The sequence below is a fragment of the Trichomycterus rosablanca genome, chromosome 12 (genome assembly GCF_030014385.1).
Source record: "Trichomycterus rosablanca isolate fTriRos1 chromosome 12, fTriRos1.hap1, whole genome shotgun sequence".
In the NCBI taxonomy this organism is placed as follows: Eukaryota; Metazoa; Chordata; class Actinopteri; order Siluriformes; family Trichomycteridae; genus Trichomycterus; species Trichomycterus rosablanca.
In genome coordinates this window covers 16364086-16382307 of record NC_085999.1, presented here as the reverse complement: position 1 = coordinate 16382307, position 18222 = coordinate 16364086, and the positions used below count along the sequence as shown (strand labels likewise).

Sequence of the window (18222 nt, the reverse complement as noted above, 5' to 3'; positions counted from 1 at the left end):
TGTCAACTATATGGTCAAAAGTATGTCAAAAGTTCTTTCTAATTTTAGATTTCTACTGTTTCAGCCGTACCCCTTGCTAATAAACTATGTAAAATAAATAATATGCTTTCATTTTTGTGGCAGTACTGTGCATAAAACAATGTCCATAAAGAGTTGCCTGCGCAGAGCTCTAAACTTAACTCCATTGAAGCATTTAGAATGAACAGATTCAATGCAATCCAGGCCTTTTAATCCAGTACTAGTGCTTGATCTTTCGACGAAATTGCAACGAATTTTCACAAACTCAATCTTGGGGAATAAAGTTAGTGACTCAGCATTTATTCAAATAATATTAAAGGTTCAAGATGTTAGCTATATAATAGCTATATGTTGCTAATGTACTGTTTATGGTTGACATTGCATTTCATAGTACATTAAGTCAGAAAAAATACAATACAAAATGCAAGGCTATGTTGATAGTTTTTGGCCTCACATCATTCTCGGACTCACACAGTGACCGACACTCCTCGTACTCACGCGGGTGCTTTTGCTTTAGGTGGTGAAATAAATGTGGTGTTGCCACCTTTTGTTTGTCGTCACAGTATTTTTGCAAGTTTTGCAAATTACAGTCGATTGTTTGGAGTCTGACTTTCTGTATCCGAAAAACTTCCACACTAGTGATGTAGCTCCCCTTTCAGGGACTAGTTCATCCTCAGTGCTAACTCCGGTACTACTCTCTGCATTGGTCGCCATTATTTCACTGTTACGCGCTTGAGAGCGAGTGACGCGCGTTTTCTAACAATATGGAGATATGGCAAAAATCATATTGAATTTGCAAATATACCGGTATTATCGTGAACGATATTATATCGCCCACCCCTAGGGTTCATACCGTCATACCGTCTTCAGGAAATACCGCGGTATACGGTATTACCGCGGTATACGGTATTACCGCGGTATACGGTATTACCGCTGCGGCGGGGGGGGGGGGGGGGGGGGTGTGTTGTGTCGCGGACAAACTGTACAGTGTACAGTGTACACACTTGAGTGTAATTACAATATTTCAATGTTTTATTATAAAAAGATTTAACAATCTGAACGTCAAACATTGCTTATCTTGTCTGATCTATAATAAATACGCATAAGTATAAATGCATGTGTATCAATTACACTTTAACACAAACATTAACACATAACATTTTGGCATTGTAATCTCTCTCTGCCCACACAAAACAGAATAATAGCAGGCTACACACTTCAATATATTTCAAAAGTTAACTGCTTAGTTTATAGTTACAGATATTTCTTAAAAGTGTATGAACGTGTACGATTAGTTATGCCTGTAATCCAGAATTAAGTTCTATACCGTAACAAAAAATATGAATGTAAATGTTCATGTTGCGATGACGGTGATGTAAAGTAATGTTAAAATAGTTCAAAGTCCAAACATTTGAGTGGTTAACGAGAATGCTACTTTACATGTCACACAAGCTCAGTGCAAAACTCGAGCACAGAAACGGTACAAATCCGATCTATTCCCTACACACTCGCTCCCTACGCCCTATAGTGCGCTTCACTTTCTTAAAGGGCCAGACAATATATTTTATAATTCACATTACACGACAGGTGAGACATTCTTTTTTCTTAATATAGCGCTTTTATTTAGGAAAAAATAGTTCTTACATAGGCAGGAAAATCTATGGCAGACAAGAGTCAGAACAGCGGATTGGGCGTAACGTTATTATTACTGTTTGCTCCTTTTTCTCAACACTTGTGCTCGATTTACACTGAAGATATATTTAGTAAATAAGTACATGTCCGCGCATGCACGCGCTTGTGTTCATTTCCGGTTGAACTGATAAAAAATGTTGATTTTGAAAAATTAAAAGACGAGCCGTTTTTTCAGTTTCTGCTTGTTAGCTCACAGCTAACGCTAGCCAGTGTGGCTCTTCACCAGTATGTTAACCAGTTGTGTTATCACCAGTAAGCACCCCACAGCCAATCAGTGAGCTCCAACCGCCTACCCCTCCCACCCCTCCCTCACTGTGGATGTGCGCATGTCCTAAAGTCTCAGTTTTCAAGGTAAACCTGAAGCAGAAATTCGGCGCTTCACATTTAAAAAATACCGTCACCATTTTTGAATACCGTCACCATTTTTGAATACCGTCACCATTTTTGAATACCGCGGTATACGGTAATATCGTCATACCGCCCAACCCTACCCACCCCTACTGTTTACCTTTGAATGTTGATTTGGTAAACATGCTGTGACTCTGGGAACATAAAGCTTTACGATATACCTTGATTAATTCCACTTTTTGTTCTTACAGCAACATGCGGTTCCTGATGATTGCGCTGGCATATTCAGTGCCTACAGGAGTATTGGCTGGATGGTTTGGTGTGTTGGACATGATTCTGACTCCAGTAAAAGTGGGCCAGGTGAGTTATCTTGCTTCTGTGCATAATAACCATGCCTAGAAGGTACTGGGTTGTGTTAAATAAATGGAACAAATCCAGAGTAATTTTTTTATTCGGTATATGACAATTATAATTTCATGCACCAGTGGATTGGTTACATTCAATAGTACTAGGCGAATAATTAGAGAGGGTTTTGCTGTAAGTATAATGCTAATGTAATAAGGATAAAATGCAGAGGGATGATAGCACACTGAATTAGATACTGTATGTCTTGCCATTGTACAGAGACCAAAAAATAAAGGTCAGTGTTTTAGGACTTGGCTCAAATACTCTGCTCTGCATCAAGAAATTCTTGCAGACCTTGGATAGTGCTATTATTATAATTTTGGGAAAATATTTGACAGTTTAACACAAACTATTTAAAAATCAATTAGCCCACCATCCTGTAACCACTTGCTTTTAGGGATGTAACGATACACTCTACCCACGATGTGATACGATTCACGATACTGGGTTGACGATGCGATTTTTTTCCCGATTTTTTTAAACAAAATGAAAATGAAGACAAATTATGACAAAGTTTCCTTTTATTTTTTCTCTTAAAAAAATAAATAAAATCTTTTATTTATCTAAATAATGAATGCCCTTTTATTTCTGAGGTACAAACTATGCAAAACAATGCTGCACATTTTTCTTTTTTGTGTAAAAAAACTGAAATGAAATTTTAAAACAAATCCCACATTATATAAATAAATAAGTAATACAAATAAAGAAAGTACCCTCGTATGAATAAATTTGGCTGGAAAATCTCGTACAACTCTGTGTAGGGATATCAACCTGGCGAGGTGAATAGCGCCAGTACCCTCTGCTGTTTAAAGTAAATATCGATTCATTTTACACGAATTACCGATTCGAATCGTGGCACATGTGCACCGATTTTTAACTGTCTTGTGGTGCATCGTTACATCCCTGCTTGCTTTTGCTTGCATACAGCCGGCTGAGTCAGTATGGAAGTTCTCGGATCATTGGCTCAATCCATATATCAGGTCACTGTCTGTAAGGATTTAGCATGTTCTTTTGGTGTCCTTGTATGTTATGCACTATGGGTACTCTGGTTTCTTTCTGTGTTATGTACTGTGGGTACTCTGGTTTCTTTCTAACTAGCAAAAAACAATTTTATATGTGTATTAGCTACTCTGAAGTCTCCCATAATAGGGGAAGTTGTAGCCTAGCGGTTAAGGTAAGGGTATAAAGGTATTTCTTAAGATTCTGACGGTTTCACAGTATATCATGGTTTTTTTTTTGGGTTTTTTTGTATGACTGGGACTTTTTATATGTCTGTGGCTGATTTTACTGTCATAAGTACATAGAATATAAAACATTTTCATTTCACCATGTATATAGTGAAGGTTTTGAGTACTATAAGCTTTCCTTGGCCCCACAAAATGACACAATATATGATGTAATCAGTATGCAATAAATAAAATTTATATTGCTTCTTTAATATTTAAGTATTGTACAGTTACCCGTAGCTCTCTCTTTAACAAATAAAACATTTGTAAACTCCATTGTACAGCTTGACCACAGGTCTGTTGTAGAAAAGTGGATGACTTTAAATATCTCCGCTTCCAAGTATTTTCGCCCTGTGAGACATACCTGGAATCCACTGTTTTAATTATTGCTCTGAAAGCTTCTTTCTCGACTGTCTATAAAGGAATCTTGTCCTTACATATGTGGATTGTTACTGCGTTCATAATGTCGTCTGCAACAGCCGTGGCTCGACAAACAGTATATAGTGTATATAGTATATAGTCTGTTCTAAACTGCCGACACTGCTCATTTCTTTAGCAGATTCTTCCAGTGCATATTTGGCCTTCCTCTCTTTATCCTCCATCTGTTTTTGTAAAAAAATTTTTTTACCATATTGAGGAAACCTATTTTATCTGTTAACACTGTTATGCTAACGCTACCTAGCTGTATCTAAACTGCACAGCACTCCATAGTGCTTTTAGCAGCTTACAGCTGTTGTATTAACTGTGCTATGGTATGGCGCTATTTGAAAAATCAATACAGTATGAGGATTCAAAGATGGTGTACCGAATGTACCGTCATACTGCCCAGCACTAGGTTAGAGTATTGGACTAGTAAGCATAAGGTTACTAGTTCAAGCCCCACCACTGCCAGTTTGCCACTGTTGAGCCTTTAATCAAGGCTTTTACACCTCAATTGCTTAGACTATACTGTAAGTTGCTTTGGATAAAAGAGTCTGCTAAATGTCGAAAATGTAAATGTAATGTAAATTTGACCAAGTAAATGTGTGAGGGTGGGTTGATTCTTCACACATCCAGTGTTTTTAGATACCACTGCAACCCTGACTAAAATTTTAAATAAAAAAAGCTGATAACCTGTAAACAAAATATCCTGCTTATTTATATATGTCAGTATAATTGAGTGTTTTTTATGAATTGTAGTCTCTCTGGGTTGCTTGCTGTTGGTTGCTTCAGATATTACGTAAATGTACCATTGTATCTGCAGACAACAACAGTCCATTGATGTGACTTAACATGTGCTTGAAGTATCAAGGAATTATTTAGTTCCTTGGCTCCTGGCACTACAGAATGCTGTTGTGCACGGTGCAATTCACACCAGAGTTTACTCGAAGCAAACCAAAGATGGTTTTCAGGTGTACCAGTGATCAATTCTTAAGATCACAGCCAGGTTCAGACTTCACCAAACATACAGACAAAAGCTCTCCTGTCCAAATCGTTCAAATAAGTGTAAAAAAAGGCTCTCTTCAATCCTTTACTTTGTTTTCTGCTGGTTTTTTTCCACCCAAAATGGATGGTGATGTTTAATTAACCCCAGTGCGCACGCACACACACACTCGCTACAAGTGTCAAAGCCCACAGCGAAATCATCTAAAACCGTTTTCCTTCATGGACAACCTCATTAAAAACTGGCAGGCCGGTGTAAATAGACTTTGAACTTTAAAACTCTTGTGATGAAGATCTAATTATGTCTGTAAAAAAATCTAAAGCTATCCATGTCAGTGTCTAATCAAACAGACTTGTTAAGACTGCTTTATTTGCATGTTTGCAAAAATACTCCACAGTCAACAGCCCTACAACTTAATGAGTACAGCCCTCAGTCTCTGCTTCTCTGATTTTTCCCAACCTCTTCAGATTTGCATCAGACCATGTGGGCAGTGATATATAACAGTTGAGAAACACTCTAGACTGACCTGAGCAGGGTTTAAAGGAGACAAATATGTGGGTTTACGTGTTCTGAGTTTGACAGTCTTCTGTAGACGGTTATTAAACAGATTCTTGATTTCTTCTTAGAATCAAAGGGTAAGAGGTTCACCAACCTGTTTCTGTCTAAACACCTGTTAAAGAGGGTCTGTGTCCTACTTTTATTAATTTATTTTATTAGAAGTTTAACGTCATGTTTTACACTTTGGTTACATTCATGACAGGACAGGTAGTTACTCATTACGCAAGATCCATCAGTTTAAGTCTTATGTCAAACACAGTCATGGACAATTTTGTATCTCCAATACACCTCACTTGCATGTCTTTGGACTGTGAGAGGAAACCGGAGCTCCTAAGGGAAACCCACACAGACACGGGGAGAACAAGCAACACAACTCCACACAGAACATACAGTTACACCACTCCACCTGGGAATCGAACCCAGGTCCTTCTTGCTGTGAGGCAACAGTGCTACCCACTGAGCCATCATGCTGCCCCTTCTACTTTTAGGATATACTTCTCACTGTTTGTTTTTATTGATACAAACCAGTCATTAGGATCATGTGATCCTTAACTAGGGAGCCACAGCCCTCTAGAGAGCCTCAATGAGCTTCTGGTGGAGGTCAAAGGAAAAAACAGATTATAGATTTATAGAATTATTTATTAATACCCAACAAGTAATATTTAATTGTTTAGGCAAGTTTGTCATTACTTACATTTCTATTTAGTCCATCCATTAATTATTTTAGCCTACAAACTCCATTTCCAGAAATGTTGGGACACTTTTTAAAAATGTAATAAAAATTAAAAACTGTAATTTGATTAATTGCTTTAACGTTTTTGTTACTGATAAAAGTGCAAAGTGTTTTTATTTTTTTTTTTAATTTGTTTCTATTATTTTTTTTTTTAATTTGTTTCTATTATTTTTTTTTTTGCATTTTCTCCCATTTTTTCCCCGATTTTTGCATAGTTGATTTGTCTCCTGCTGCTGGGGTTCCCTGATTGCATTAGAGGAAGGTATATTTCCTGCTCACGCCTCCTTCGACCCGTGTGCAGTCCTTAGCGGACCCTTTCTTTTTCACCCATGCTTCTGCACAGGCACCTCTATCTGCTAATCAGGCTCCTTGCACAGCGACCCCACCCACATAGTCCAGTCATCCCGGTAATGTCTGCAACACATAAAGATGATAGAGAGGCAAAATAAGACTAAGGTTATACAAGTAACACTGTTCTGAAAGATTCCACAATTTACTGTTTAATTGGTAACAGGTGAGCTCATTACGATTGAGTATAAAAGGAGCATCCAACAATGGCTTAGTCTTTGCAAACAGGGATGGGTCGTGGTTTTCAATGCAAGATTGCAAAGAATTTAGAGCTTTCACCATCTACAGTTCATAATATCATGAAAAAATGCAGATAGCCAGGGGGACAAACTTGGTGCGTAAAGGCCAAGGGCAGAAACTGCAGCTGAATGTGCATGACCATTGAACCCTCAGGCGGGATTGTTTAAGAAACCATCATGTGGCCGCTCAGGTGGCGCAGCGGTAAAATACGCTAGCACATGTGTTATCCGACTGGGCTGGGCGGCTACATGAACAACGATTGGCTGTTGTTCACAGGGTGGGAAAGCTGGACCAGGGTTCCTCATAACTGGTGCAATTACGACCTCTGCTGGCTGATTGATTGGGTTGGGGAATAATGCTGATCAGGGTGTGGCTCTCTGTTCACAAGGCTGATCCGCATGTGAACTCGACTCGTGCAGGTGAGGCAGTCGGTACTGATCACGTGTCGGAGGGGCCGTGTGTCAGTTGCGAAGCTCCTCAGTCAGCAGTGGAGGTTTGTATCGGTAGGGGGGTAGCGTAATGCAATCAGGGTAATTGGATACGACTAGATTAGGTAGAAAATTGGGCGGAAAATTGGAGAAAATTAAAAAAAAAAAAAACGTGATAGACATGGGCTCTGGGGTACTTTGGAAAATCATTGGCACTTAACACAGACTGTCGCTGCATCAATAAATGCAACTTGAAACTGGATTACACAAAGAAGAAGCCATATTTAAATTTTGTGCAGAAACACTGGTGAGTTCTCTGGGCCTGAAGTCATCTGAGATGGACCGAAAGACAGTGAAAAAGTGTTTTTATTCCCTATTCCCGAATTTTATTCCCTATTCTAGTCGTATCCAATTACTCTGGTTGCGTTACGCTTCACCTATACCAATACAACCCTTCACTGCTGACTGAGGAGCTTCACAACTGCCACACGCCCCCTCTGACACATGAGCAGTACCACTCAGACCACCTCTTTTCACCTGCATGAGTCGAGTTAATATGTGGATCAGCTTTGTGCACGGAGAGCCACACCCTGATCTGCATTATTCCTCAACTCTGCGCAGGCGCCATCAATCAGCCAGCAGAGGTCGTAATTGCACCAGTTATGAGGAACCCTGGTCCGGCTTTCCCATCCCTGAACAACAGCCAATCGTGCTTTATGTGGCCTCCCAGCCCAGCCGGATGGCAGAGCTGAAGCATGACCTTGTTTTAATTGGAATTTATCAGACGCCATAGCTTGGCTCATTTGGTAAATGCTGCATAGGTAGCGTTCTATTCGTTTAAATCATTTCTCATCTATCAAATTAATTTCATTACAGAGGACAGACTCCTAGTCCCCAAATCTCAGCAGAAGTCATTGTTTTCAGGTTGTTTTGAAGGTGTAAACTTATGGACCATTGCCTGCTGTCTTCCTCCTAGACATTTTTTACCTGCAGTGAATAGTGCAGAGAAAAATACTTCAGTTGCTAAGCACTTAAATGTCCAGAGAAATCAATACCAGATGGCAGTAAATAATTTCCACCTTTATAATGTCAGCAGGCTCTGCTAACACTAAGACAGATATTTGTTCTTTAATCAGCCACCGAGGCTCAGTCTGGCTCGGAGCATCTTCAGTCTGCTGAGTTGTATTTTTTAATTTAAATTTAAAATACAACCCCAAATCAGAAAATGTTGGGACAGTATGAAAAATGCTAGTAAAAATGCAGTGCTCCTTACATTTACTTTGACTTTGTCTGTTCATCTTCACTTCATTAATTAATAAACATCCATCCTGCATTTCAGGCCTGCAACACATTCCAAAAAAAGTTGGGACGGGGGCAATTTAGGGCGAGTTATGAGGTGAAAAAAAAACTAAATAATGATGTGATTCAAAACAGGTGATTGTAATCATGGTTTGGTACAAAAGCAGCATCCAGGAAAGGCTGAGTCTTTGATGAGCAAAGATGGCCAGAGGATCTCCAGTTTGTCAACAAATGTGTGAGAAAATGTTTAAAAACAATGTACCTCAAAGAAAGATTGGAAGGGATTTGCATATTTCTCCCTCTACAGTGCATAATATCATTAAACGAATCAAGGAATCAGGAGGAATTTCAGTGCGTGAAGGCCAAGGGCGCAAGCTTAAGCTGAACGCTCGTGATCTTCGATCCCTCAGGCGGCACTGCATCAAGAACCACCACTCATCAATAGCTGATATAACCACATGGGTGAGGGATTATTTTGGCAAACCTTTGTCAAGCACTACAATACAGAGTTCCATGCACAAATGCCACTTAAAACTTTACTGTGCAAAAAAGAAGCCTTATGTTAACCAAGTCCAGAAGTGGCGTCAACTTCTCTGGGCTTGGAGGCATCTAGGATGGACCATCGCACAGTGGAAACGTGTATTGTGGTCAGATGAATCAGCATTCCAGGTCTCCTCCAAGACATCATCTTTTCCAGGAACATCCATGCATTTTTCAGCAAGACGATGCAAAACCACATGCTGCACACATTACAAAGGCATGGCTGCGGAAGAAGAGGGTACGGGTACTGGACTGGCCTGCCTGCAGTCCTGACCTGTCCCCAATAGAGAATGTTTGGACAAGTTTGAAACAAAAAATGCGACAATGACGACCCTGTACTGTTACACATCTTAAGACGTGTTTGCAGGAAAAATGGGACAAAATAAAAGCTGAAACACTAAATCACTTGGTATCCTCGGTGCTAAAACGTCTTTTAAGTGTGGTGAAAAGGAATGGCAACATTACAAAGTGGTAAATGCTTTACTGTCCCAACTTTTTTTGGAATGTGATGCAGGCCTGAAATGCAGGAATGAAGGTTTATTAATAAATGAAATGAAGTGTGTATATATTAATATTCATTAATTTATCTCCAGTAGCACCTTTAGCCATATCACAGTTGTGATGGGTTCCACGCCACCTATAGACGTCCACTACATTTTGACAGGGTTAATTGGCGCTGCACAGCTCTAGATCCTTGCTGTCAATGACCCTCAACCCTCACCTCTAATTATAGTCTGTAGTCTGAGTTTGCAGTGTTTTTATTTTGTTTTTTTCCCATTTAAAAAAAAAAAAATGCTAGCAGGAAGGTGCCCAGGTGGCACAGCTGGTTATTCCGCTACACACTTGTTCGAGTCTCGGCTCTGCTACCGGTCGGCTGGGTGCCAGCTAACGGGCACAATTGGCAGTGTCTGCCACAGACACAAATTGGCCAACCAGGAGATGGAGGCATCTGTGCAGAAGCACGGGCTTAAGGGACGGGTTGGCTAAGACTGCGCATGCGTTGGAGGGCACTTGAGCAGCAAATATACCCTCCTGGAATGCAATCAGGGATCTATAGCAGCTGGAAAAAATTGTCTACACCAAATCGGGAGAAAAAGGGGAGAAAATGCATTAATAAATAGAAATAGAAAAGATGCAGTCGGCTACTGCACACCTGTCGGAGGGGACGTGTGACAGTCTCGCTCATCTCAATCAGGAGTGGGGATCAGCATCGGTAGAGAGGAAGAGTAATGCAATCGGGTAATTGGATATGACTAGATTGGGAGGAAAATAATAACCCATAGACAGTTCATAATGTTCTTCATACACAGTTGGTATGATATATATGCTAGCTTATGGCCCTGTTTGGTCAGTGGTTGCCAGAAAATTCCCATGCCCCCAAAATAAAGTAGCCCAACCAATACACACAATACTGTGAGTAAGGCATTTGGAGACAGCAGGATATGTCATGTCACTCAGGAACACATCCTTCACTCTTGGAAAGGTGCTCATTCAAGTTGATGAACAGAACTGCCAAGAAACCTCCGGTTATTTATTACAGCATGTTCGTTAAAACCAGCTGCATCTATTAAAGCTGTTTTCCTTTTTAATCTTGACGGGGGGTGGAGTAGATTTGTGAGGCAGAGCTAATTTAGAACCGATGCTATGTTTGTTTGCCTCAGGGATTTAAACCAAAGAGAATTACCGGGCAGTAAACCTGCATGTGTACCAAGAACCTGAAGCATTGGCTGCAATGTCTGCATCTCACACTCATTTCCCAGTTATTAACCATGCTTAAAAATGCATGATTACACTTAACACGCCACAAATCTCATCTTTTCTCTATCTACTTAGCATCTAACCATTAATTACTTTCTTTCTTGCACATTACGTGTCTGGATTAGCTCTGTAAAAAGCCAAATGAAATCGAAACAATGTGTCTTTGCCTGACTAAATAGTGCAAATACGAATCCTGAAATGAGTTGCATTTTGAATTTGCAAGTAAACTCAGATGTATCAAGGCAGTCAGTGACCTGTCTGTATTGAGGTAATTGGATGAGCAGATGCTCATATGTGCAGGGTAAATCACTAATCATGATGTGACTGGAAGTGCAAGTTATAAAAAAAACATGTTTTCTGATTACATTGCAGTGAGATTGCTGAATACTTTTAACGATTGTTTTGACATTACAATATGTTAATAATCTGTTTAATTTAGTACATTGCACAACATTGGGCTTCTGTCTGTTTGAACAGAAAGAGAGAAACTGTAAGCTGAATGGATGATATTTTAAGATATTTAAAATAAATAATAAAAAAAACAACGTATAATTAGTTTGCCCTCTTTGGCCTAAATAACTTTATTTTTTAGGTTGTGTTGTCTGCCATGTATGTGCAGGTTTAGTACTTTGAAAGGTAGTGGCACCAAAGAAAGAGGCACTACAAAGTGAACAACATAATGGCTTTTATGCCCTAAGTAGTTCTTTATAAAGCCTGCATACTACAATGATATACTTCTGGCTACATTTTAGCTTAAATGTTGTGAGTTTATAAATTATAGTTCATTGTGGTCAGTTGATAAATTAGTCTATATCAGGAAATAAACCAAAGCTGAAGTGGTAGAAGATTTTACTGGTAACAAGATTTTATTATTATTATATTATTAACAATTAAGGTTGTCTTTAATACAACTGTTATGTTTAATGTTCTGGGAGGGCTGGGACCAATAATTTGTATCAGTGAATGTATATAGTGAAGGTTTTGAGTACTATAAGCTTTGCTTGGCCCCACAAAATGATACAATATATGATGGAATCAGTACGCGAGAAACAGTTGCAATAATTAACATTTTTATTGTTTATTTAATATTTAAGTATTGTACAATTATCCTTAACCCTCCCTTTAACAAATAAAACAACGTTTGCAAACTCCATTGTACAACTTGACCACAGGTCTGTTGTAGAAAAGAGGACGACTTTAAATATCTCTGCTTCCAGTTCGCTTTAACGTTGGTTTAGCAACTGACCTGAAGTACTTTCGCCCTGTAAGACAAACCTGGAATCCAGTGTTTTAATTATTGTTCTAAAAGCTTCTTTCTTGACTGTCTGTAGAGGAATATTATATGATTTGCTGCCTACTAAAGCCTACAGCTGTTGTATTAACTATGATATGGTATGGCGGTATATGAAAAATCCATACGGTATGAGGAATCATATAATGTACCGTCATACTGAATGTACCGTCATACCACCCAGCCCTATGTTCTGCTTATGAAGAGATATCACAGTCATATTTCATTACTGGCTGCTTTTCTGTCATCAGTAACAGTCTCAAGTCATTTGTCCTTTTACCATCAAAGAACAGCAAACTAGCTCACTATGTGCCATCACCTATAACACTGGCTTGGGTGCGTTACATGTACCCAGTAATGGTATATTCCTTAAAAAATAAAAAGTAGCCTAATTTTTTACTAATACACACAACTGTTGTAAAAATGTATCTTAAATTAATACACCACTACTGGTATCATTGTTATTCTGACACACTATGTATGGTATTTGTATGTGTTTAAAGAACCATAAATACTAACAAACATTGACTACTGATATCACAACTAAAAAATTTGAATTTATTTGTTTGGTCAGGAGTTTAGATGAAAGGAAGCTTTCAAGATTCCTTTTTACATAAAAGCTGTTTGTAGTCATGGCCACATTCATAGCGTGATAATATGCAGAGACAGAAAGATGATCAGCAGAAAGACAAATAGCTTTGAAGGACAGAAAACTTGCTAGAAAAGAACACAGGGGAGAGAACTGTGTGTGTTAACTGAATACAGGTAAAGTGTATGGACAGCTCAGCTCGAAATGTAAAACCTCACATTGATCTACATAACATATTGTCTCTGAACTAAGAAATTGACTTACATTTTAATGATATTATCTAATCAAAATTTCTATGTCTGGATAGATAGATAGATAGATAGATAGATAGATAGATAGATACATAGATACATAGATACATAGATACATAGATACATACATACATACATACATACATACATACATACATACATACATACATACTTTATTAATTCCAAAGGAAATTTAGGTCCCATTAGCATGATACAACAATGAAAGTACACATACACAACAACTAAAACTGAATGGTTCCTGTATTTTACATCTAATGGATAACTGTAGCTACAAACACTGCAATAAGACAAATATATGGCGACCATCAAGTCACACACAGGTCTCTACAGTGTAGTTATAAGGAATGAATGAATGGATGAATGTGCAGGAGGTGTAGTTTCAATTGGTCACTGCTAGACCCTAGTCAAAGTTTTAGCATTAAGTTTTGTTATTATCATATTATAGACACTTGTGGCAGCACGGTGGCTTAGTTGGTAGCCCTGTCGCCTCACAGCAAGAAGGTCCTGTGTTCTATCCCCAGGTGGGGCCGTCTGGGTTCTTTCTGTGTGAAGTTTGCATGTTCTCCCTGTGTCTGTGTGGGTTTCCTCCGGGAGCTCCGGTTCCCTCCCACAGTCCAAAGACGTGCAAGTGAGGTGAATTGGAGATACAAAATAGTCCATGACTGTGTTTGACATTAAAACATGTGAACTGATGAATCTTGTGTACTGCTTCTCTCATGAATGTAACCAAAGTGTGTAAAACATGAGGTTAAAATCCTAATAAATAAATATATTATAGCCACTTAACATTTAAGACACATTCTAAAAAACATAATTACATTTTAAATGGTTATTATTTTAAATGGTCATACACTTTATAATACAGAAAACATGGACACCTGACAATCATCTTGTAGGACACTTGTAAGACCAAAACCATGGGCATTGGTTTGAGCCTCCACCCCTTTTTTTTCCTTACCAGCCTCCTCTCTTTTGAGAAGGCTTTCTCTCTGTTTGTGCCAATTTATTCAAAAGAGGTCAGCAACATTCACTGGGGTTGACTCAAAGCTGGAGGCATATCACATACAGTAGTACCTTGTAACTCAGCGTCCCCTAAACTCAACATCTTTGAAACTCAACGCCCTTCATCAAGAAATTTGTACCCTGAAACTCAACGTTTCCTTTAAACTCAACGTGTTAAGTTTCTTTTAAAAAAAATATTTATTTAATTTAAAATTAACAATGAACAGCTGCTTTGTTCAGTGCTCGGCTTGAGCGGTAAAAGGTCATCAAAGTGCGAATATGAGACGAATCTGCATTTGTGTAGAATAACCATCAAATTCACTCTGAAAGCTCCACATGTATCTGTGTTCATCTGGATTTTACTTATTGTTTTACTTTTAAACTTGTGTTAGAGCTCGAGGTTCTGAGAAATTGTAAGAATCAGCTTTTTTTCGAGAGAGTTAAAAACGCTTATCAATAAAAAGCAGCGCAAAAGCTAATGTGCCGTTTTTCATGTGAATGCGCTGGTACTGAATGGAATACGGTATTCCCAGACCAAGCATCTTCACGATTAAGACGCATAAGGAAACAATAAAGAAGTTAAAGTGCAGGTTTTATTGAATTTTTATTTATTTTTAACTGTTTGCAATCGTATTTTAGTGTTTTATGTTATATTTGTGTTATTTTCAGTGTATAAGTGTCAAAACAACTCCATTATTTTTACATTAGTCTAAATATATGCAGTTCCACGGAACCAAAGAACACATTAACAGGTTTCCCATACATCCTTGAAACTCAATGCCTTTTAAACTCAACGGCACTCCCTGAACCAATTGACGTTGAGTTTCAAGGTACCACTGTGTGTGTTTGTTTATGTAATTAATTTTGTACTGTTAGCAATGGGTGTGACTAAAACACCTAAACTCAACACTTAAAAGCAGTGTCCACATACTTTTGACCCTATAGTATAGCTGATTATGTCCTTAAGAAACCCTCTGGATTTTGATGCTGCAGCTTACAGTTTAAAGTTACACACATTGAGAGTGCTGACAGTAATTGTATCCAGTCGTTTCTTTGTGTGCATCTCTGTGGGGATCTTGTGATATATCTTGTTGAGATGCAGCCTTTTATTTCACATCACTAGCAGCATGCCTGACCTCAGCTGCGCCCATCGCTGTGCTGTCTCGTATAATGACGTCTGTTTGAGTTGAAACCAAGTGTTTTGCTTGAGCCTTTTTTGCTAGGCATGCATGCTGCACAGAATGCCGTCAAGCAATTTGCTGTCCATTTGATTGACATGTTCCCTCAGAAGACGCATCCCCTGGTTCACTCTAGAAACAATTTTTTCAATGAGCAATGCCTCTGCATCACAAGCAATGAATAATTTAATCTGTGTCTGTTGTTCTGTGTTTGTCTCTGTTTAACAGGTAGATGCTGGGTGGATAGGCTTTTGGTCTGTTGTTGGAGGCTGTGTGTTTGGAGTAGCTATGGCCAGGTATGTACTGAGACCACACAGTTAATAAAAAAGTTGTTTTGAATAAATTGTTAATGATGAAAATACACTGATCAGCCATAACATTAAAACCACCTCCTTGTTTCTACACTCAATATCCATTGTATCAGCTCCACTTACCATATAGGAGCACTTTGTAGTTCTACAGTTACTGACTGTAGTCCATCTATTTCTCTACATATTTTTTCAGCCTGCTTACACCCTGTTCTTCAATGGTCAGGACCCCCACAGAGTAGGTATTATTTAGGTGGTGGATCATTCTCAGCACTGCAGTGACAATGACATGGTAGTGGTGTATTAGTGCTGGTATGAGTGGATAAGACACAGAAATGCTGCTGGAGTTTTTAAATATCGTGTCCACTCACTGTCCACTCTATTAGACACTCCTACCTAGTTGGTCCACCTTGTAGGTGTAAAGTCAGAGACGATCGCTCATCTATTGCTGCTGTTTGAGTTGGTCATCTTCTAGACCTTCATCAGTGGTCACAGGACGCTGCCCACGGGGCACTGTTGGCTGGATATGTTTTTGGTTGGTGGACTATTTTCAGTCCAGCAGTGACAGTGAGGTGTTTAAAAACTCCAGCAGCGCTGCTGTGTCTTATCCACCAATACCAGTACAACACACACTAACACACCACCACCATGTCAGTGTCACTGCAGTGCTGAGAATGATCCACCACCCAAATAATACCTGCTCTCTAGTGGTCCTGTGGGGTCTTGACCATTGAAGAACAGGGTGAAAGCAGGCTAAAAAAGTAGTCAGAGAAACAGATGGACTACAGTCAGAAATTGTGGGTGAGGCTCACAGCAAGAATGTCCTGGGTTCGATCCCCAGGTGGGGCTGTCCGGGTCCTTTCTGTGTGGAGTTTGCATGTTCTCCAGGTGTCTGCGTGGGTTTCCTCCGGGAGCTCTGGTTTCCTCCCACAGTCCAAAGACATGCAAGTGAGGTGAATTGGAGATACTAAGTCTTGTGTAACGAGTAACTACCGTCTCCGTTATGAATGTAACCAAAGTGTGCAAAACATGACGTTAAAATCCTAATAAATATATAAAATAAATAAATACGTTTACAAGCAAGGATGGGTCAAGGTTTGCTAGTTTGCAGAAAAATGTGTGAGCAAATAGTCATAAATCCAAGAACAATGTTTCTCATCGAACGATTGAAAGCAATTCAGAGATTTCTCTATCGGCAGTCTTTTATTGAAAAGATTTTGAGAAATACATAGTCAGCTTAAAAACCAATTTTGAATTCCTGTGATCTTCGTTTCCTTAGCGGACACTGCATAAAAAGCCATGCTTCTGTAATGAATAACTACATGGGCTTGGAAATACTTGTAAACACAGTTCATTGTTGCATCTATGAATGCAAGTTCATTCTCCGTGTGCAAAGTTATATGAACAGAATTTAGAAACACAGCCAGCTTTTGCAAGCAAATGGACAATATTGATTATTACTAGGGCTGGCTCTGTATCGGTCCGATATATCGGAAGGAAAAAAATGTGTAATCCGATCCGATACTGTTGCTTAATGTAAATAACACGTAATGTAAATAAGGCCATTGTTTGTGTGTAAAGCAAATTACACACGAAGATACGTACTAACAGTGACGTTCATTGCCAGCGTCTTGCGCCTAGATGACATCATTAATATGTGCCACTGATCTACAACTCATCTGCAACAGCCATTCAGAAATTAAAACACACTGATCTACTTCAACTTTTAGAATAAAAAAAAACTACTGCCACATCTAAACACAGTTTAAACACAATTAAAACCGCTTTATAAATGATAAATTGCTCACCTAACCTATCTTAGATACATATCTCACATCCTCAACGATTAATCCAAACTACACCATTTCCCATTTAGCCACAGATGACCGCTTCAAAGTCTAGCAGGGTTTAATAATAAGCGCTTTGGTTTTTAATAATCTAAAAACTTGACAGAACTTTAACGGAAAATCTTCTAATTGTAGACACTTTGGATGATTTGCCGTAGCGTAAGTGAAACCAAAAATGCTGCTAAATGTTCTGTGTGTAAAAGTTAAAATAAAAACAGCAGTTTTGCATAAGTGTGATGTTGTAGGTTCTGTATTTATTCCTTTAGTATATTTGTTACACAGTCTGAGCATGGTTATTAAGATAGCTAGTGTAAGCATGGTGCATTGAGACATGTATTACTACTGCTTAGTTGTTTGAGAGGAGAAATCGGTATCGGATTGGTATCTGTATCAGCAGATACTCAATTTGCAGTATCGGTATCAGACATAAAAAGTGGTATCGAGCTAGCCCTAATTATTACCATCATAAAGTTTATAAACCAGCACCCGTATGGTATGGGTTTGTATTAGCGCCAAAGGCATGGGTAACTTTCACATCTGTGAAGACACCATTAGATACAGTGAGTAGAGCTTTGTGCTATCAACTGAAAGGTTGAGAGTTTAAATCCCAGCTCTGCCTATGCAGCCACTGTTGGGCCCTTGGGCAAGTCCCTTAACCCCCTCCGCTCCAGGGGCTCCATACAATGACTGACCCTGCTCTCTGACCCCAGCTTCCAAAC

General features: G+C 38.9%; 1 protein-coding gene across 2 annotated transcripts in view; it reads left to right on the top strand.

Annotated features, from left to right (window-relative positions):
- slc49a4 (solute carrier family 49 member 4) overlaps nt 1-18222 on the top strand; it is a 108912-nt gene that overhangs the window by 47781 nt on the left and 42909 nt on the right. For both annotated transcript variants that reach the window (XR_010014160.1, XM_063005943.1), the window contains exons 5-6: nt 2310-2418; nt 15577-15644. Coding sequence is in view for 1 of the 2 variants with exons in the window: in XM_063005943.1 (XP_062862013.1) it covers nt 2310-2418; nt 15577-15644 (177 nt within the window). In the remaining variant the exon portion in view is untranslated. The remainder of the gene's footprint in view (nt 1-2309; nt 2419-15576; nt 15645-18222) is intronic.